The 22,452-nt window shown below is 40.6% G+C and overlaps 1 protein-coding gene across 6 annotated transcripts in view; it reads right to left on the bottom strand.

Annotated features, from left to right (window-relative positions):
• Positions 1 to 947, bottom strand: part of Rp2 (retinitis pigmentosa 2 homolog) — a 41,173-nt gene extending 40,226 nt beyond the window's left edge. For 4 of the 6 annotated variants that reach the window (NR_110967.1, NR_110966.1, NM_133669.5 and 1 more), the window contains exon 1: positions 600 to 947. Coding sequence is in view for 2 of the 6 variants with exons in the window: in NM_133669.5 (NP_598430.1) it covers positions 600 to 692 (93 nt within the window). In the remaining 4 variants the exon portion in view is untranslated. Of the gene's footprint in view, positions 1 to 229 lie in introns of all 6 variants that reach the window. The other 2 variants (NM_001290644.1, XM_017318439.2) reach the window with 2 other exon arrangements.
• Between the last annotated feature and the right edge of the window lie 21,505 nt (positions 948 to 22,452).

Genomic DNA, 22,452 nt, shown 5'->3' with positions numbered 1-22,452 from the left:
CATATAAAGCTGCAATAATAAACTACTTCCTGGTTTGTGTTGGGTACTTTCACCTTACACAATACACTCCAAGACTGCCTCAATTTTCATTATTCTTTTCTGATAAATGGAAGACGAGAATAAAGGTAGACATGAAACAGTCCATTTAATAACTGAGTAACACCAAGAGGCACCAAAAGCGATTTTCAGAGGAGAGCAGACAAAAGAGTAACAGCTTGGGAATACAAACCGCAGAAAAGATGAGAACCAGTCTTGCGTGTGTAATTCGACCACTGGACCAAACCCCTTTGGCCAACGCTGGTGAAATGAGCTGATTGGAGATTCAGCACCTTCCTGGCTCTTTCCCTCCCTGGAGTCCTTTCTAGAATCCGGAGTCGGGGTGCAGAGCCTACAGAGAGGCCCTGGGAGTCTAGTTAGGCTGACCACTAACTCTATGCCTCCTTTGGGCCCTTCACATCCCGCCCCCAAAGTCGTGCGACTTCAGCTGCCTGTGCGCGCCAGTGAAAGCCAGTTGTGGGCCACCCGCCAAACTGCCCGCTTTCATCTGCTGCAAAGGGCAGCCGAGGAGGGCCCAAAGCAAGGGATCCCCAAAACATCACCTTCTCCCGCTGGTCCCAGCTGTACAGCTTGGGCTGCTCCTCCTCTCCCTCAGCCTTTTCACTCTTCCTCCTCTTAGTGAAGCAGCAGCCCATGGTGCGGCCTAAGGGTCTTGGTAGTGGACCCCACTCGCTCAGACACCTTTCAGAGGGTGGCGGGAAGCCAGGGTGACTCGGCCAACAGCTCCCCGGACACCGCCCAGGGGAGCAGCCCCGCCGCCAGGAACCCTCAGCACTCCCGCCAGGCCCAACACCCTTCTCCGCCCAACCCCCTAGGTCTCCGTGACGACCTATGGCAACCAATAAGCGGGCAGCAGCCTCTGAGCCAATCAATGCCTCGCAAGCTGCTCTGCTCCTATGAGCTCAGGCCAAAGTATTCATTCACCAATCCTACGTCAGCGGGGGGCTGGCCAGCTCAGGTGCTCTCACCGAGGGCCCCGTCCCCAGGTCGGTCCTACTCCACCCCCAGCTTCTCCCCTCTAGTGAACTAGGCTGGGCTAGCTGGCTGCTGTTTGATTGGGCTGAGTACCTTTTCCTGACCCGGTGCTCAAATTTCGAAAGTTTCCAAAATTTAAGCTCTGGAGGGGATGCCATACAGAGTAGTGGACTTGTTTTATGACAAAAATTGCTAGGGAAAAAAATCTTGCTGATTTTGTAAAACAAATTTGTGTCCTTCACTCCTCCCTTTCAGTACCTTTCTAGGGAACCCACAAGCTTCTGGTCGAACTGTTCATGTCTGGTGTCTGTAGAGGTCAGGAGAGGGCTCAAATCTCCTGGTTACTAATAGTTGTAAGCCATCAAGCAAGTGCTAGGGAGCGAACCTGGATCCTCTGCAAGAGGAGCAAATGATCTTAAACACTGAGCCATCTCTCCAATCCTTTGAGGGATGTCTAAAAGCTTCCACTTATCTCTCCAAAATTGGACAAGTATTTAGGATAAAAACCTAGTATTGTCTCCTTACTAGAACAGTGAATCTGGGAGCAAAAGGATATTACAAAAAGGCATGTACCTTTGAATCTCTCAGCTTATGCATCCAATGACAGAAGCACATATAACCTTTTTCCAATCTCTTCCAAAAGACAGTAGTCCAACTATAGAGGGTAAGAGAGGCATGTTGACTCACCACAAAGGAGCTTTAGGAACTCAAGCAGTGCAAAGTCTAATAGAGGATATAAACCCTATCATATAAACAACCTGATCTGTTCAAAGCAAATGGTACAAAGTTCGCGTGAAAACATAAAAATATACACAATCATTAACATTTGTTGTATTTGGGTGGACTTTGAGTACAATGCCCATGTATTGCTTTCATAATAAGTTGATTTCTCTGAGATACAGTATTAAAACATCATGATAAGACATCAAATGCAGACTAGCACTTTCAAATTTGTTTATCTTTTTACTTGACCATACCTATCACATTTAATGTAGATTCTAAAAGAGCCTCTGACTCAATTTGGGCATTAAGATTGTTCCTCCTTTCACTTCCTGCCCTTTTTGTACAACCAGGAAGAAGGGTACAGTGCTTAAGAATTATAAATGACCTGAAAGTTAAGCTCCAGGTCTTGGACAATAAAAGCTGTGCATTACTGCCTTTTTCTTCAGTCAGATCAAAGTTCTATGTGAGGATAGTTTTGTATTAGAGCCCTGCTGCTAATTTATATTCATAGAATAGCAAAAGTTTGATCACTGCAGAGTGCAGAATAAGAAGCTGAAATCCAGGGATGAATCTGTGGTCACAATGAATGGAATTGAGCAAGAACTAGAAAAATTCAGATCCTCTGTCCCTCATGGATCATGTTCTTCATAAAGACACAACTCAATAAAACTAATTTTAGAGAAAGAATTTCTAAAACTCATTGCTTTGAGCACACCCTTTTAAAATTATTTGTTTATTTTATGTATGTGTGTACACTGTCACTCTCTTCAGACACAGCAGAAAAGGGCATCAGAGCCCATTACAGATGGTTGTGAACCACCATGTGGTTGCTGGGAATTGAGCTCAGGACCTCTGGGAGAGCAGCCAGTGCTCTTAACTGCTGATCCATCTCTCCAGCCCTAACTCATTGCTTTGAAACACATGCTCTTGAGAAACTCAAATCTGAAACAAAATCTAGATCAACCTGTAATTAGTTTTTAGAGATCCTCAAATAAAACTGAAGGCACTTGGTTAACTCTCATCTCACTGTCAGTCTAATCCCAAATCAAATTAAATCAAAATTAAATTGAAATCATACAAATTATAGCTGGGTGTGGCAATATATTCTCAGCATTTGAGAGTTAGAAGCAGAATGGAGTTCAAGACTGGCCTGGGCTACTTGAGACACTGTCTCTTCTTTCCATATAGCCCCCACCAACCCAAGAACAACCAGGATTAAAAAGCTAATACACAAAGATTAGTGATCTGTTTTGCTCTCTTGCTCTTTTTTCTTCTTCTTCAGAGGTGCTAGGGATTAAACTAAAGCCTTGCACATGTTATACCTACTAGGCAGGTGCTATACCACCAACATAAATCGTGAATACCTCCCTGTGCCTTTACAAAGTACTTTAAATTTTGAGAAAGGGTCTGGCTAAGTTGCCCATTAACCCAGACAGGCATTAAACTGAGTCCCCTGTTTTTGCCTCTCAAGTAGCTGGGATTAAAAGTCACCAGGCCTATGTCTCTCTGTCTTTATCTGTCTCTCTGTCTGACTCTGTCTCTGTCTCTGTCTCTGCCTTCTCCATGTCTCTCTTTAGTTCCTTCCACCATAAATTCCCATGACTTTTTTTGGCAAGCCAGCTCTGTCCTTACTAATCAGCATATACATTGCTGCCAACTGCCATTCTATCTCGAGTCCTGACTCTTCTGTCCCAGTGTGCAGAATGTACAATGAGCCCCTTATACATTAACTCAGACTCTGAAGGGAGATAATCAGACAATTTTTTTTGCCAGTTAATCGTCTGTAGACAGATGTGCACATATGTTCTAATTGCTGCAATGGCAGGAATGAGTTCCATATTATAAAAGTAGGTGGTGAACAAGTCCTACAAAAGTATGTGCTAGACACAAGCATAAGTTCAATTACTTCTGCCTAGGTAGACACTTCCCACCTGTCTTAGTTAGGATTTTACTGTTGTGAACAGACACTATGACCAAGGCAACTCTTATAAGGACAACATTTATTTGGGGGCTGGATTACAGGTTCAGAGGTTTAGTTCATTATCATCAAGGTGGGAGCATGGCAGGCATAGTGTAGGTAGAGTTGAGAATTCGACATCATCAACTGAAGGCTACTAGTGAAAGACTCACTTCCAGGCAGCTAGAATGAGGGTCTTAAAACCCACACCCACAGTGACACACCTACTCCAACAGGGCCACACCCTCTAATAGTGCCACTCCCTGGGCCAAGCATATACAAACCATCACATTTCACTCCATGGTCCCCATAGCCTTATTCAAACATATGAGTCTATGGGGGCCATACCTAAACATAGCATAATGCAAAACACATTTAGCCCAACTTCCAAAGTCTCCATAGTCTATAGTAGTATCAATAATGTTAAAAGTCCAAAGTTCAAAGTCTCTTCTAAGATTCATCGAATCACTTAACATTCCCAAAGCAAAACAGGAAACCAGCTGGGCAAACTCTAAACTCTGTATCGCCATGTCTGACATCAAAGCAGTCTTCAGATCTTCAACTCCATTTTCATCTTTGTTGACTGGAACAATTTTTTTTTCTCCTGAGCTGGTTCCACTCCCTGTTATCAGCTTTCCTCAGCAGATAGCCCAATGCTCCGGCATCTTGAACATCTTGGGGTCTCTAAGGCAACTTCAATGTTACAGCTTCTTGTTTCAATGTCTGGAATCCACACATGATCTTCTGGGCTCCTCCAAAGGGCTGCTGTCACTTCTTCAGCTCTGCCCTCTGTAGCACTCTAAGCTCAGGTTGGTCCGCTCCACTGCTGATGCTGTTTTGGTGGTCATCCCATGGTACTGTCATCTCCAATACACTGGGGTCTTCCTCTGCAAATAGGCTTCACCAATAGCCTCTCAAAGGCTCTCTTCATGGTGCCAAGCCTCAAATCCTTTGCATGACCCCTTCAGTCCTGGGATGTCAACTGAGGCTTCACCTTCACCAACGGCCTTCCATGGCCTCTCACAGTGCCAAGCTTCAGCTGTTCTTCATGATGCCTTCATGCCTTCAAAACCAGTACCAAATGGGTAACTCTTACACATTACCAAGTACAGCTGCTGCAGGAGGTATAACCTTGGCTATCTTTGGAGCACAGCTTCTTTGTGCTCTCAGAAAACACTTCCCAAAAGATTTCACCTCAGTGATGTTGGTCTCTTCTTAATCACCACTAATTTCTTAGCTCCAGCTAACCAGCATCACTTGTTCCAGTAATCCCTTCTATTCTGGACTCTAAAGCCAGAGTCACGTGACCAAAGCTGCCAAGTTCTGCTGCTTGCTGGGGCTGGAACATGGTCGTCTTGTTCTATTACACTATCACCAGCTTTCCACCAGTTTTCCAATTCCTTCACTGCCTAAGCTTGACTGTCCTGGAACTTGGAATTCAGAGATCTGCATGTCTATCTCCTAAGTACTGTGTGGTCCACCAAGCCTGGATTTAAGTTTTCCTTCATGTAGAACATTCTCTAGGCTGGCCTTCAACTCAGAGATCTTCTTGTTTTTGCACCCAAGGATTAAAAGCTTGTACTACCATGTCTGGACCTAAACTTTTAGCTGGGTGATATCCTGCCCCAATGTCACTACTCCCTTAATTCACTTTAATATCCTTGAACACAGGATTTAGCTCCTGGTGGCCCTTTAATATCATACATTTTAATATTTTTCCTTTTTAACTTTGCTATGCTTGTTTAAAATGTTCTTCATGAGACTTAATCAGATAACAAAGTCTATGATGAGTGTTTCTGAGACTTCCTTTGTCGATGTAATTAATCTGAGTCTCTTCACCTTAGCCTCAGGCAGATGCCTCAGACAAGGGCAAAAAGCAGCTACATTCTTCACCAAAACACCACAGAAACAGTCTTTATGCCACATTCTGCAATTCTTCTCCTCTGAAACCTCTTGGGTCAGGTCTGCACAATTCAAATTACACTCAGTCTTTCATATTCCTACTAGGATAGCCCATTAAGCCCCATTTAAAGTTTTCCACTGCTTTCCAAACTCAAAGTCCCAAAATCCACGTTCTTCCAAACAAAGGCATGGTCAGGCCTATCATAGCAATACCCTAGTCCTTGGTACCAACTTCTGTCTTAGTTAGGGTTTTACTACTGTGAACAGACACCATGACCAAGGCAACCCTTATAAGGACAGCATTTAGTTGGGGGTGGGGGAGAATAGCTTACAGGTTCAGAGGTTCAGTCCATTATCACCAAAGCAGGAAGCATAGCAGCATTCAGGCAGTCATAGTGCAAGAGGATCTGAGAGTTCTACATCTTCATCTGAGGGCTGCTAGTGGAAGACTCACTTCCAGGCTGCTAGGATGAGGGTCTTAAAGCCCACAGCCACAGTGACACACCTACTTCAACAGGGTCACACCTCCTAATAGTGCCACTCCCTGGGCCAAGTATATACAAACTATCACACCACCATTTACACTCCTGTTTTGTTTTTTTTATTCCCTCCCAATACCACCTTCTCAACCCCCTCCTGTTATTTCTTTCTGTGGAAAGCTTCCTTTTGTGTTTAGTTTTATACACATTGTCTGTCTTAGAATGTCGAGTTGAGGCTTTATGTCTGACCACAAGTTTGAGAGATAGTTCTGGTTCTCCTATGTCTTGACCATAGACACATAGTTACTTCTCAGAAGACAGGCTTGAAGCCACATATATTTACAGCATAAATACATCAATACCACTAGCAATGTTAGCTAGAAAATTCCCCATGTTGACCAGACATGCCTTTGTTCACTCTGCACTCTCCTGAGGGGATACACAGAGGAAAAAGGAGGAGCAGCAGTTCAGTTATCTATTGGTGCACAGTGAACCAGCTGAAACATAATGACTTTAAAATGCTAAATTTACTCATGAATCTGCATTTGGGCAGGAATTGACAGCTGCAACTCAACTTTGAGCCACAGTACATCTATAGCATAAGCTTGGCTAGCTCTACTAGAAGGCTGATCAGGAATTCCTCTATATGAAATCTCAGGAATTCTCTTCAGCATACAGTTAATTGGACTCCATATGTGGTACTCAGGCTCCAACAGTGAGTGTTCCAAAGACCAAAACAAATGCCATAAGGCCACGAATAGCATTACCTCAGAAGCCACAGGTCATTTCCACTGCATTCTATTGGCCATCTAAAGCTCACTGTGACTCACAGACTAAACAAGAGCAGTAAGTACTGTAAAGTATAGATCTTTTAGGTGTCACCTCAGAGTTAATACAAAATATTGAAGAAGTGGATTAGAGCATTTCAGAACAAAACTTGCACATGTTTTCTTTTCATACTTTCTCAAACAGTTGTTTTGGATCCTCTTTTACTTCCAATTATTTTTAAAAGCATTTCTCTCCTCTTGGTTGTGCTGGGGTAAGATTAGTTATTTCCTCTGTTTTCATGGATGTAGTTAATCTTAGGTTGAAGTGAAAGACCCACAACGTGAGGACTCCCCCACGTTCTGACTCAGGAGAGGCGACACCCCAAATCACTCACAAGAGACAGTCTTGCTGTAAACTGCAAGAGGACTTTTATTCAAGAGCGGTATTGGGGCTACTGTCATACACCACGCAGGGGTAGAGGACCGTGGCACCCCGAGTAGCTAGGTAAGGGAGTATTTAAAGGAAGAAACCACAGCTCAAGGAAGTAGGGAGGGCGTTGTTGGAAAATACCAAAGATACCAGTTAAGAGTCCCAAGGAAGTGCAAAGTCACAGGTGTCACAAGGAATACCTGGTAATTGTTCGGGTTATCTCTCAAGACAGTTAAATAGCACATTTGCATAGCAGGTTCCGGCAATGGTCAGGGTGACTTTCTTTGAATGAACACTCTTTGAACCCAGGAAGCGGGTGGGTGGAGGAATGTCGCTAGCTGTTTTATGATTAGCATACCTTGGTGCATTAAGTCACAGAGGTCACATTCCCAAGCCTGGGTCTAAAGGCCTAGAATTTTGTTTTTACGTTATACTTTCATAAGTCTTCTTTCTAGAACCTATAGGGCTTGCCGGGCCTTTAATCCCAGCACTTGGGAGGCAGAGGCAGGTAGATTTCTGAGTTCGAGGCCAGCCTGGTCTACAAAGTGAGTTCCAGGACAGCCAGGGCTACACAGAGAAGCTCTGTCTCGAAAAAAAAACAAAAAACAAAAACAAAAACAAAACAAAAAAAGTGAAAGTTTTACAGGGTATAGGACATTTGCAGTCTCTTAGCATCTGGAATATCCAGGTCCTTCTGGATTCTATAGTCTCCATTGAGAAGTGTAATTCTAACAGGTCTGCTTTCATATGCTATTTGGTCTTATTTCTTGCAGCTTTTAATATTCTTTCTTTGTCCTGAATGTTTAGTGTTTTGATTATTATGTGAAGAAGGGACTTTCTTTTCTGGTCCAATCTATCTGGTGTTCTGTATGCTTCTTGTATCTTTATAGGCATCTTCTTCCAAAGAAGGAAAAATGTTTTCTATAATTTTGTTGAAAATATTTTCTGGGCCTTTGTGCTGGGATTCTTCTTCAATTCCTGTTCATCTTAGGTTTGGTCTTTTCATAACGTCCCAGATTTCCTGGATGTCAGGAAATTGGGTCAGACATTTTTTAGATTTAACAGTTTCTTTGATGAATGTATCTGTTTCTTTCTAGCGTGTCTTTAATGCCTAAGATTCTGTCTTTCATCTCTTGTATTCTGTTGGTGAAACTTGCCTGAGTACTTCCAGTTTGAATTCCTAGACTTTTCATTCCCAGAATTTCCCCTTAGTTTGTGTTTTTTATTTCTATTTCAAGTCTTGAACAGTTTTACTCATTTCCTTCAGCTGCTTGTGTTTTCTGGCTCTCTTTATGGTATTTATTCATTTCCTCTAATTATTTGAGAGGGTTTTTTTGAGTTTCTTTAAGGGATTTATTCATTTCCTTTTTAAGAACCTCTAGAATTGTCATTCAGTTAATTTTAAAGTCTTTTTCTTGTGCTTCAGCTAAGTTGGAATATTGAACGCTTGCTGTGGTAAGATATCTGGCTCCAGTGGCGACACACTGCCCTGGCTGTTGTTGATTGTGTTCTTACACTGGTGTCTATTCTTCTGCGTTGGGGGTGATTGTAGTTCTAGGTGCTGATTTCTGGGTTTGTTTTCATTGGATGGTTGTTTTGTTCCTTGGTTTCTGTTTCCTCTCTAGATTTTCAGAGTTTGATAGCAGTGTGTTGTCTGTTTTACTGCCCTGCTGGGCTGGTGCATTCAGAGGGAGTGCCTGCTGGGAAGGAGATTAGAACAGAAGCCTGGAGAGGTGGGAGGGGGTGGAGAGGATGGGGCTGCAGCTGGTGTTCTGTTTGCAGTGCCTGAGGGATTGGCTCTGCTTGGGAAACAAATAAGAGAGGAGAAGGTCTGCCTGCAGGCTACCTGATCTGGCAGATGTGGCCTGTGGTTGAAGTGGGAGCTCAAAAATATCCTTAGGATTTTACTTTAAGAGAGAGAAGCTAGTTTTCTCTTCCCATGTATACTAAAATAAGTTTTCATCTGACACCCAGAAGATCCCAATTATATGATTGCTACCCATCAACATTTATGTAATTTAAAAACAGTTTAAAGGGGCTGGAGAGATGGCTCAGTGGTTAAGAGCACTGTCTGCTCTTCCAGAGGTCCTGAGTTTAATTCCCAGCAACCACATGGTGGCTCAACCATCTGTAATGGGATCCGATGCCCTCTTCTGGTGTGATCTGAAGACAGCTACAGTGTACTCATATACACAAAATAAATAACTCTTTTAAAAAAGGAAAACAATTTTAAAACAGTGTGTGGTAGGGAGAATGCTTGGACAAAATAACTGATGCCACAATACAAAAGTTTAGTTAAGGATATATATTATAATACTCAGATGTGGCACATACCCAAAATCCTAACACTCAGAAGACCGAGGCAGGAGAATCACAAGGTGTAGTTCAGCCTGGACTACACAGAAAGTTCAGACTCTCTAAAAAAAAGTTATCTGTGATAATAATTCTGAACACTTATCAAAGAAAAATATTAGCATCATGTAGCTAGCCAATACCTAAGCAGACCCAGGCACCCGGTGCTTAGAAAGTAATACTTGTTTTCTCTTCTTCCCCCTCCTTTGGTTTTTAACAAGGCAAATAAACAGCAGTGCTTAGCCTAGACACAAATCTTCCCCCAGAGTTTTTCTGCTAGGTTTGGTACAATTTTCACTTCCCCTTCTCCCCACCACAACACCCAGCTGCACAGCACATTCTTAGACAAGGGTGCACATGTGTGTCAGGGAGGGAAGTATCTCAATGATTTCTATCAGGCATCCCTTGATTCTTGTGTACAGAGAATGGCATCTAATCAACAATAACTCACTCAAAGACTGGAAGAAATTCAAGATTTATAGATTCTGAAGCTTCTATAATATATATCACATCTTTTAAAGAAAAATAGTACAAAATGATTAACACAAAATAGCCAGGACCTTTCTTAGAGTATATTCAAGATTCATACAAGCAAAGGGTTCTAAAGTTCCCATTTCATTAGATGAACTATCAAACTATCTACCTAGCTAAGCACCTTTAAGTCCAGCCAGCACTTGTGAGGCAGGAACAGGTAGATCTCTGTGAGTCTGAGGCTAGCCCAATCTACAAAGCAAGCTCCAGGTTATGTAGTTAGGGCTAGAAAGATGACTCAGCCATTAAGAGCACTTACTTTTCTTGTAGAGGACCTGGATTCTGTTTCCAGCACCTACATGGCAGCTCACAACCATCCTTAACTCCTGTTACAGGGGATCAGAAGTCTTTTTGCCTAGGCACTAGGCATGCATGCAATACATATACATACATGGAGGCAAAACACTCATACACATAAAATACAAATAAAGTAAATCTGTAAAATGGCCTGTCTAAAAGTACTATAGATACTATTTCTTGAGGAGTCAGGATCTAAATTTACACATACTATGTATTTTTTGTTGGTATCAGGACCTCCAAAACCCATGACATCACATAGGCAGGACCCGCAGACCTGTTGCCAGGGCAACAGCCGCCATATTCCCAGAATCCATTTGGTTCACCTCCCACCTTTACAGAGAAGCAAATAGGTGTAGGCTTATGAAAGCCAGTCAAAGATTAGCTAATAGAGTGAGATATGTCCAAACCAAATCCCAATTCATACATTATAGACTTGTTAGGAATCTGCAAAGAAAAGTGTACAAACATTCTGATGAACAGAGGAACACATTTAATCAAATACTTTTTCATTGCCCACTAAGAAAGGTAACTTAGCACCATGAAATCTATGTGCAGGTCCAGTGTTTCAGATTTAAGTTAGTATGACTGCAAGCTTTTCTTTTCTCCAAATATTTACAAGGCTGACACTTATGCTTCCTATTAAGATGGTCTGAGTTCTTATCATGTTTGCTTTTTGCTAGCAAAAATAAACCCAGTCCCAAATTTTATCCATACTTTGATTTTGACAATAGTATTTCATTTTATAGATAACTCATTTGCTTTCTAGTTGATAAGAAACTGTACCAAATGTATTAGCTGTATTAAACAAATTACATTCTTGGTTCCGAGTTGGCTGAGCCTTAGCTGGGCTTGTTGGATGGTGCTCCAGAACAATCTTCAAAGGTCATTCAAGGCACGTATCAGGACACACAACTGTAAAGCTAACACTTAGGAGAAGCTGACGGCCACAAATTAAAGGGCAAAATGGTTACATAGTAAGATCAGGTCTCAAAAAATCCAAGGGGATGGGGCTAGGAAGATGGCTCATAAAGTAAAAGTACTAGCTGCACAAGCCCAAAGATTCACATTTGATGCCCAAAACCCACATTAAAAACAAACAAACAAACAAAACCAAACAACAAACAGATGCTGGGCCAGAGAGATAGCTCAGATGGTCAGGCTGGCAACCTGACTTCAATCCCCAGTACTCTCTTGTAGTGTAAGGAGAGAACCAACATCCAAAAAGTCAAATGAAACATCTCACATCTGTAATTCCAGCACTTATATGGCAGAATGGGAACTGGAAACAGGAACATTTCCTGAGAGTTTGGAGGCTTGACATCTTGGAGTGCAGCAACAGAAACAACAATACCTTGCATTAACAAAGTAGAGGACGAGAACTGACTCTTGAAAGTTGTACTCTTGCTGGGCAGTGGTGGCCCAGCACTTGAGAGGCAGAGGCAGGCCGATTTCTGAGTTTGAGGCCAGCCTGGTCTACAGAGTGAGTTCCAGGACAGCTAGGGATACACAGAGAAATCCTGTCTGGAAAACAAAACAAAACAAAAGAAGAAAGTTGTACTCTTATCTCCAAAAACCAAGGAATGGAGATGTAGCTCAGTGGCATATCAATTGCCTAGCATTCCCAAGACCTTGGATTCCATCTCTAAGAAGGGGTGCTGGGTAGCCAGGCATGCAATCATATTGCTCAACTCCATATTTTATATGACTTCTTTAAAAAAGATTTACTTTATGTTTATTTGTGTGTGTGTATGTGTGTGCAGGTACCCTCTGTGGCCGGAAAAGGATGTCGGAGCCTCTGATGCTGGAGTTACAGGTGGTGTGAGTCACCTGACAAGGGAGCTGGGAACCAAACTCTGGTCTTCTGCAAGATCAGTGAGTGAGTCCAATAGCTGAACTATCTCTCCAGCCCTGAATCATTAGCATATTCCAGAATAATGTGATTGATGCTATTGTCACTGATCCAGAGCTAAATCACAGTATTTGAGTTTTGCCATTAGGGTGTCCCTCACAAGCCTGAAGGATCTTGTTTGGCTTTGGTTTCATCTTCTGTGCTGGAGATGGATTCCAGGGTCCTCTGCTAACGGAGCCCACTGAGCTCCATCTTCCGTCAATAATCTAGAGTTTAAGGCCAAATTAACTCTCTCCTTTGGTTTTCAGTGTCACAGAAAATGCATTTCTTGTGATGCATTCTAACCTCCTAGCCTATACTGAACATGTCAAGTGAAACAACTAAGCAGTGAATCTGGGTGGCAGAACAGATGAGACCATGCTAGTCTGTGAAGTCCAGTTTCCTCAGAATGTGTATGCTGAAATTCTAGCCCTCTGTACCTAAGAATGTGTGGTTATTTAGAAGTCTTTACAGGGGTAAATAAGACAACGTGAGACTATTATCATTAATCCAATAGAATTAATGTCCTTATTAATGTTTGAACACAGGTATATCAATGGAAAGAAGCTATAATAAGACATGGAAAATAAGTCACTTAAAAGCTAAGGAGAGCCGGGCGTGGTGGCACATGCCTTTAATCCCAGCACTCGGGAGGCAGAGGCAGGCGGATTTCTGAGTTCGAGGCCAGCCTGGTCTACAAAGTGAGCTCCAGGACAGCTCCAGGACAGCCAGGGCTATACAGTGAAACCCTGTCTTGAAAACCCAAAAAAAAAAAAAAAAAAAAAAAAAAAAAGCAAAGGAGAGAAACCTCCACTAAATTTTGCTTTCATGGCCTTAGGAAGAACTAAACCTGCAAACACCTTGAATTTGGACTTCCAGCTCTGTGAGGCAATACATTTCTATTGACTAAGCCCCTCCTCCAATTCTCTGTCCCTTTGTTAGGGAGTGTAAACCACTCAGAGACGTATGTGGGGGTTTCTTTTCACTCATATGTAATGGGAATTTGGTTTTGGTCAGGTTTGTGATCAGAATGCAAAATTTTCCTGTGTGAATGGTTTTACACATTTGTCAGAGGAGCCATGGGACCTTTTAGAATGGCCTTTTGGACTTAGAGAGTTTCCCAGAGGACAAGAAATATTTGCACACACACTTATAGCTCTGAAGAAACAAAACTGAACAAAACACATGTAATAAGTACTGTACTTCAGCTTTAAAATTCTGCTTTGGGGGCTGGAGAGATGGCTGAGTGGTTAAGAGCACCGACTACTCTTCCAGAGGTCCTGAGTTCAATTCCCAGCAACCACGTGGTGCTCATACCATCCGTAATGGGATCTGATGCCCTCTTCTGGTGTGCTTGTAAACAGCAACAGTGCACTCATATCTAAAATAAATAAATAAATAAATCCTTAAAATCTCGTTTCACTCTATCCATAACCAAAAAGTGTTTCACGTGGTACCTGCTAATGTACATGTGCTATCCCTTTAAGAAAAGCACTACCATGGTGGGGAAGGGGAGGGGCTGTTTTACCAGACCCATGAATATGAAGTGGTAATCTTAGTGTGGCTTCATACATATGCCCTCAAGATTGCTTTAGCTCTTTGAGATATATAAATATGTATGTGTATACATTTACTATATGTATTGAGATATATAAATATATAAATCCATATACATATTAAGAATTTTTCTATTTTTTTAAAAATTTACATGGAGGTTCACAGCTTTAATCTTAGCATTCAGGAGACAGAGGCAAGCAGATCTCTGTGAGTTAATGAGTTCAAAGTCACCCCAGTTTATAACAGCGAATTTCTAGTCAGTCAGGGCTATGTAGTGATGAGACCCTGCCTCAAAATTATGTATATAACTGACATTAAAGTTTTACTAGGAGTTTCACTGAACTGTAGATAAATTTTCATAATATGGGGTTTTTAACAATGTAATTCTTCCCATTCATAAGTATGGAATATATTTACATTAGTATATTATATTGAGTATATATGGTAAAATAACAGATTAGTTGTTAACAGAATTTGACAGTTGTAGGGACAGTAATTCAGATTTTTTTTGAACACCACAGTTTAGATCATAAACAGAATTGATTAATAAAGCAATTGTGTGTTAATATGTGGTAGGTACTGTTCTGGGCACAGGATATACAATATAAACTATATAGAAAAATCTCTTGGTTTCTTGGTCTTATTTCTTTTATTTTTTTAAAATTTTATTTCATGTATATGGTTGTTCTTGTTTGTTTGTTTGTTTGTTTGTTTGTTTTTTACCAACATATATGTCAGGGCATCACATGTGTGTTTGATACTGGCAGAAGACATGGTATTTCCCTGGAACTGAAGCTGCTATGTGGGTGCTGGAAATTGAATCTAGGTAATATTGAATATTTTATCTTTTTTTAAAAATTTTTTAAAGATTTATTTATTTATTATATGTAAGTACACTGTAGCTGTCTTCAGACACTCCAGAAGAGGGAGTCAGATCTTGTTACGGATGGTTGTGAGCCACCATGTGGTTGCTGGGATTTGAACTCCAGACCTTCGGAAGAGCAGTCGGGTGCTCTTACCCACTAAGCCATCTCACCAGCCCTGAATATTTTGTCTTGGTGGCTTAAAAATATATATGATGGGCTGGAGAGATGACTCAGCTGTTAAGAGCACTGACTCCTCTTCCAGAGGCTCTGAGTTTAGTTCCCAGCAACCACATGAGACCGATGCCCTCTTCTGGTTTGTCTGAAGACAGTTACAGTGTACTCATATGCATAAAATTAGATAAAATAAAATAAATATATGAAAGTTGGGCTGGTGAGACTGTTTAGAAAGCAAAAGCTCTTGCCACCAAGCTTGAATTTGATCCCTGGATCCACATGGTATAAGGACAGAACTGGTCAAGCAGATCTGGTATCCACATATACATCAGAATACAAGCATACCTGTCAACACACAACCCCACACACACTGAATAAATGTACAAAAGTGAATGACAAGTGGTGATAAGCACAAAGATGCATAATACAGAAACATAGTCAGGGACCCCCATCGATCAATCCCTCCATGCTCTGCATATGCATGCTGTTCTTCCTACCCAAAAGTAAAATCTATTTTCCTCTCCTAGCTTAGACTGTTTTTGTGTCCCTCAAGCAAGAGTATAATGCAACAATATTGACATGCAAGTTCTTAACCAATAAAAAGCCTGGCAATTTCTACTTCATTTAAAGAAGAAGAAGAAGAAGAAGAAGAAGAAGAAGAAGAAGAAGAAGAAGAAGAAGAAGAAGAAGAAGGAGAAGAAGAAGGAGAAGAAGAAGAAGAAGAAGAAGAAGAAGAAGAAGAAGAAGAAGAAGAAGAAGAAGAAGAAGAAGAAGAAGAAGAAGGAGAAGAAGAAGAAGAAGAAGAAGAAGAAGAAGAAGAAGAAGCAGCTGCCCAGCATTCCCACATTCAGCCTTCATTTAAATCTATCCTAGCAAACAGAGGTTGAACTTCCAGCCCATAAATTTTGAGAACATAAAGTTGTTGGTATTTTAAGCCAGTAGGTTTTGTGGTGGTTTGTTTGTTATATTTTGTTATACAAAATAGATAACTGAGGGAAATGGTCAGGGGGAAACTGGAGAAAAAAAAAGAGAGGCAAGTTTATTAGTTTAGAGAAGATGAGCACAAACCCAAGGGAAGTGAGGGGTTAAAGCATATGGCTATTGGGAGCAAGTGGATTCCAGGTAGAGGAAACAAACTAGAATGTGACACTGAAAGCTAGGAAATTTTTGGTGTGATCATATGAATGAGATGTCTTGCATAAATCTTGGGTATTTGACTTCTTGGTTCCCATATGTGGCTGTTTGGAGGATTAGAAGGTGTGGGCTAGCTATGGAGGAAGTATGACATTGGATGTGGGCTTTGAAGTTTCAAAAGACTCTTACCACTTAGAGTTAGATCATCATCTGGCTTCATTTTTGTGTCTCAAGATGTGAGCTCTCAGCTGTTGCTCTAGCATCTATCTGCCACCTACTACCTCTGCTCTGCCCTCATGTTATCCCAGTAGAACCTGTAAACCAAATGAACTATTTTGTGTTACCTTTCTCATGGTGTTTTTTTTTTCTGTTTGTTTGTTTTTTGGTTTTTATGAGACAGGGTTTCTCTGTGTAGCCCTGGCTGTCCTGGAACTCACTCTGTAGACCAGGCTGGCCTTGAACTCAGAGATCCGCCTACTTCTGCCTCCCGAATGTTGGGATTAAAGGCATGCGCCACCACGCCCAGCTTCTCATGGTGTTTTATCATAGCAATATAAAAGTAACTGACACTTTTGGCATGCTCTAAGAATAGAACAAAAGCCAGTGTTCCCAGTGCACAACAGGAAAGAGGATGATTGATAATCTGGGAAGTGGATTGGTACTATCAGTGTAGGCAGGGGCATAAACAGGACTGTGAGTTAGACTCAAGAAGTTTCTGGGTAGCTGAAAGGTATAATATGTGGTTGATGTGTTGAAAGGCTCCCTTGGGAATGGAGAACAGAGGGAACGCAGGAAGAACAGCAGGGCCAACAATTAGATTACTACAGCAGTGATCTAGGTCACAGTTGATTCTGGGTTGAACTAGGAAGTCAAGAGGAAAAATGTTGAGAAGTAGATTTTTTGTTAAAGGCAGAGTTCATGGGATATACTGATGAGTTCAAATAGGAAAGGCATAAAAGAATAAAGACCAAGTTGAGTACCTTGTGAGATGTGATTTCTATTTATAGAAACAGGAGAGTATGAGGGAGGAAACATTGAATGTACTTCTTGAAGTGTTTAGTTTGGTGTATGCTTTAGGTAACTAAAATATTGATTATCTGGGACTAGGGTTTATGGTTGATCTTTACTTAAAAGCTACTTATGACAGTTATTAAAGTCACAGTATTTGAAGAGATTGACTAGAGTGTAATACCTCTATACCTTCTCTATATCTAGAAAAGAAAAATCTATATAAAGAAGGAGCTATGGAGGAGGATGAGTCAGCAACAAAATCTGGTAATAGACTTCAAGTTTTAGACAGGATGGAGCTAACCCATTCCATGCTACTCCTGTCATTAATTAAAAATAAATAATCTGAACAAAGTTGGTAAAAGAGTTGAATAGTCATCAGGAGACTCAGAGATGTGCTGAAGAGAACTTTGGGACTTTAGAAGTACTATGGTAACCAGACATGTTGGCCCATATACAACATTCTAGCACTTGGAAAGCTGAGGCAGGAGGATCACCATTAATTCAAGTCTAGTCTGTGCTACATTTGAGTTCTACCATAGTCTAGCCTATAGTCTGGCATGAGAGTCTATCTCAAACAAACAAAACTCAACAATAAAAGAGCAACACCATAGTAGTCAGTCTTGTGGGGGTTTTGTTGTTGCTGTTGTTGTTGTTTATCTCCTTAATATCATGGCCTAGGCAGTAGAGAGGCCCCAAATCTAGAAGTATCAATAGGCACACACAAAAAAACAGCGTCTTCATAAAAGCCCACTCATCCCCCATTGCTAAAAGACCAAGTAAAGGCAACTCAACAAAATAGAAAAAGTTTGATTCTACTTGCCCTGTTGCAAGTGTGCAGCATCAAGATAGACATACCCTCACCCCTTCAACTAGGAAGTGGCAGAAGATTACCAAGAGAAGAGAACTAAAGAAAGTAATTAAAAAAAAATCAACCTATGAAATTCTGTGTTGACTTCTTAGCAGCTTGAGTATGAAACTAACCAGAAACAACAGAGAAGTACTTGGGAATTGAGTACCACCCAGATTTCACAATAATTTCTGGGTACCAAATATCTGAGCAGATCCAAACAGTGCTGCAGAGATTAAAAAGTAAATGTGCATTTGGACTGCAGCCCAGAAATGTGGGGTAAGATTATGTTTCCTTAACCTAAACAGATTGTCTTCTAGCTTAGAAGACTCAAATAGGAACCAGAATCTCATAAAGTAATATCTAAATTGTCTAGGACGTAATAAAAATTGCTAACTCTACCATGAAATATGAAAATTTCAACTTGTGCAAGTGAACAGGATCGACAGTTGCGAACACCGCGATGACACAGGCTTGGAGCCGTTTCATGATGATTTAAAAATACTTGCCATGTAAGTGCTCCAACAAGCAGTCATGAACACTATTTAAATTGCTGAAAAAATAGAAAGTTACATCAAAGAAAAAAGATACAGCTATGAGCCACATGGAAAGTTCAGAGATGCAAAGTACAACAGTGAAAATTAAGGTAAGTTCACTAGACTGGTAAGATGGCTCAGCAGTTAAGAGCATTGGCTGCTCTTCCAGAGGTTCTTTTGTTTGTTTGTTTGTTTGTTTTTTTTTGAGACAGGGTTTCTCTGTGTAGCCCTGGCTATCCTGGAACTCACTCTGTAGACTAGGCTGGTCTCGAACTCAGAAATTCTGCCTCCCAAGTGTTAGGATTTAATGTGGAAGCTACCACTTTCAGGCCCAGAGGTTCTTAGTACAATTCCCAGCAACCACGTGGTGGCTCAGGACTTCCTATAAGGGATCTGATGCCCTCTTCTGGCATTCGGGTGTACATGTAGCAGAGCACTCATACATTAAAAAAAAAATAATAATAATAATAAAAATTTAAAAGCTCACTAGATGTGTGCAATGCCAGATTGGAGACAAAGAAAAGAGCCAGTCTACAAAAGATAGACAACAGAAAAATATCCAAAATGAACCAGAGGAAAAACAAAGATTTTAAAATAATTAATAGTTTTGGGCATCTATGATAAAACTTAAACATCCACAAACCAAAAATTCAAGAAATGGCACAAACCATAAAAATAAACTTTAGGGCTGGGGAGGTGGCTTAGTCAATGAAGTGTTTTCCACAAAAGCACAAGGACCTGACTCTAGATTCCTAGCACTCATATGAAAAGCTAAGAATAATGACACATACCAGTAATTCCAGAGCTGGGGAGGTAGAGACAAGTGTATCCTGGGGGCTTTCTGCTCAACCAATTAGTTTAATCTTCAAGCTAAAGGTTCAGTGAAAGACCTTGTCTTAATAAACAAGGAGGAGTCAGGTGTCATATTTTGGTCCCTTAATCCCAGCACTTGGGAGTCAAAGGCAGGCTTGTCTCTATGAGTTTGAGTTCAGCCTGGTCTATATAGCAAGTTCCAGGCCAGTCAGGGCTACATAGTGAGACCCTGTCTCAAAAAACAAATAAACAAACAAAAACAACAACAACAAAAACAAGGTAAAGAAGCAATTGAAAACACCATCATTTTGGGGAAGTAACAGTGGCAGGAGCTAGAGACAGTTGATTACATTGCATGGTAGTCAAAAGGCAGAAAAGAAGGATTTAATATTGTCCTGAGCTTGAATTCTTTATTCTTACACAGTTAAGAATCTCCTGCTTAGGGAATGGTGCCTCCTACAGTAGGCTTGTCTCCACACCTCAAGTAAGGTAATCAAAATAATACTCCACAGACATGCTTACAAGCCAACTTCATCTAGATAGTCTTTCACTGGTATTCTCCTCCCAGGTGATTCTAGATTGTGCCAAGTTAAAGCTAACTATTCACCACACTATGTCTTCATCAATAGATTAGTACAATGATATATTCAAATTTTGAATAGACTATCAGTATGTGGTGGAACTGTGGAAGGTAATGAAGGCCTGAGTGGAGGTGATGGGCTGTTGGAAGTATGTTCTTAAATATATGTGACCCCAATCTTGTCTTGTCTCTGCTTCCTAGCTACTGTTAATTCTACCAAACAAGAGTAAAGACCACTACCAAAATTAGTCAAATTCTTAGCAAACTTTTTTATATGTGCACAATATAGCTGGTCTGGTGACTGCCTCTCTCTAAATGCAGGATTTGAGAGGACTGTCCCCAAAATAGGAGAAGTGGAGTTTTTATAGCCTCAAAACTGCAAGGCTAGGGGGTTTCCAAGGGCTGGGGATTTCCAGAGGAGTTTTAGTTACATAGAAACTTGTCAGAATATCTCAAAATTATTTGACAGAACATTTTATCTTATGAGGGTAGAGGTGTGAAGCCCAAGGCACAGTTTGGGTCCTGGACCAAGAAGAATTCCAAGGCTCAAGGTACAGACAGTCCAAATTCCAAAAACCATAAATCTAAGCTTTACAGAAAACAGAAGCAAACTTATTTTGACCTTGTAACAGGATGACTTCTAATTTTAATATGGAGCCAAGTTGGCTCATCACTACCAGGAAGAGAGCCGACCCTGCCATATGTTTCTGCTCACTATCATCAAATTCTGTCTTTCCTCAAGCTAAAAGCAAGCAGAAGATCCATCTACTTTGGAATGAAGTCTTTCATCAAACTAAATCTTTCTTCTTGTTGTATTTCCTGCAGGGCTAGCAATTAAATCCAGGGCTTCATAGCCACACCCCAACCCTCTGACTTTTTTTAAAAATTTATTTATTTATTTTTTTTATTACGTATTTTCTTCAATTACATTTCCAATGCTATCCCAAAAGTCCCTCACCCCCTCCCCCCCAAACCCCCTGACTTGTAAGGGGTTTTGTTTCTCTCAGAGATTTGTCACAGTGATGGAAAGCTAACTAGCACAAATATAAGGGGATGGCAAAAGAAATCTCTTTGTGGTCATGCCACATTTCTATATCATAAAAGATGGTTGCATGAAATCCCAACAATGTGTGCAATAACAGGTTTTGATCATATATTATGTTCATTGTAGACATCTAACTAAGAGTAAAGTTGGCTACACACATCCACTCTGGAGTATTTATGTTGCTAATTCCAAGATAAAATGTTAAAAAAAAAACCAAACTAATGAGAAATCAGTGAGATAAAGGAAGAATAGAGAAGCCAAAGGAATAATCTTTTATATAGACTTAAATATCCTAGGATTTGTTTGAACGGAGGTTGTTAAAGGACTTAGATGGGAAGGGCTCTGACACAGAAGTAGGGACAATAGCCTGACTGGAGTGTGTTTGAGAGAAACAGGAAGGCGAGGGATTAGGAACAATGAATATAGTGTGGAAGAGTGAAGGTATGCTTTGTAAGAAACACAACCAAATAAAATAAAATAAAACAAACAAACAAAAACAAAACCAAAAAAACTCAAACCAAAAAAACACTCAATAACAATAATTCTCATCTCAGTTTCCATGTTCTCTAAGTTACAAGTTAAACTGTAAATTATAGTTCATTGTCAAGAAATGCCTGATGAACATTCTTAGTAGGTTCTGGTGTAAAATATATGATCCTTCTCTGCTTTGTTTTGTAGTTCTGAATTATGTCATCCCCAGGGCCTCTAAGGGATAAATTATGCTACTTGTTAATAACCAGGGTGGCAAGGGACTGTGTTTGAAGATAAGACGGAAAAATAGTGCTACAGATTAATTAATAATGGGACACATCTGGATGTTTTCAGCTCCTAGACTCCAGTAATGATACTATCTCCTTGACTACTGGCAGTTGGGTGCTCATGCCTCAAAAACAAAAACAGTCTTGTAGAAACTTAGACATAATGCATAGAAAATTGCCTTTCCTCTGCAACATAAAAGAAAAAAAATCCCCACTATGATGGTTTCTCCCATCACAATAACAGATTTTGCTATAGACAGATTACTTAAAAATTAAGTCCTTCTAAAAGACACAATTTAGAGATTTATGTATCATGTTTAAGTAAGATCCTACAGCATCTGTGTTAGAATAAAATAGTCAAAATAAAAATCATAATCAAGGAATCAGATTCAAGCTGTCTATGACCCCATAATGTAATCAGGACTCTGAGACAATTTCACCTTATTGTTAAAATAATTGGAGCTAACAAATACCTAAAGCCATACTCTTAAGGGAGAAGTCAACACCAACCCGCATATGTTTTAGTACTTCATTCATTCACATATTCATCTATTATATGCATCTAATATGCTAAGTATATTAAGTATCCCAGAGATAGATGTATAAACAAGTGTGCTCTTCTCACAGAGCTTGCAGTCTAGATGGAAAACAGGCCAGCAACTAGAAAACAAGCTAGTAATTTTTTGTGGTCCTGAGTTTAATCTCAGGACCTCTCAGCGCACTATACCATTGAACAACACTCCCCTCCTCTTTGTTATTATTAACATTTG

This window comes from Mus musculus, chromosome X (genome assembly GCF_000001635.26).
Source record: "Mus musculus strain C57BL/6J chromosome X, GRCm38.p6 C57BL/6J".
NCBI classification, from domain to species: domain Eukaryota; kingdom Metazoa; phylum Chordata; class Mammalia; order Rodentia; family Muridae; genus Mus; species Mus musculus.
Note: the sequence above shows the minus strand (reverse complement) of the source record. Positions and strands in the feature narration are given on the sequence as shown.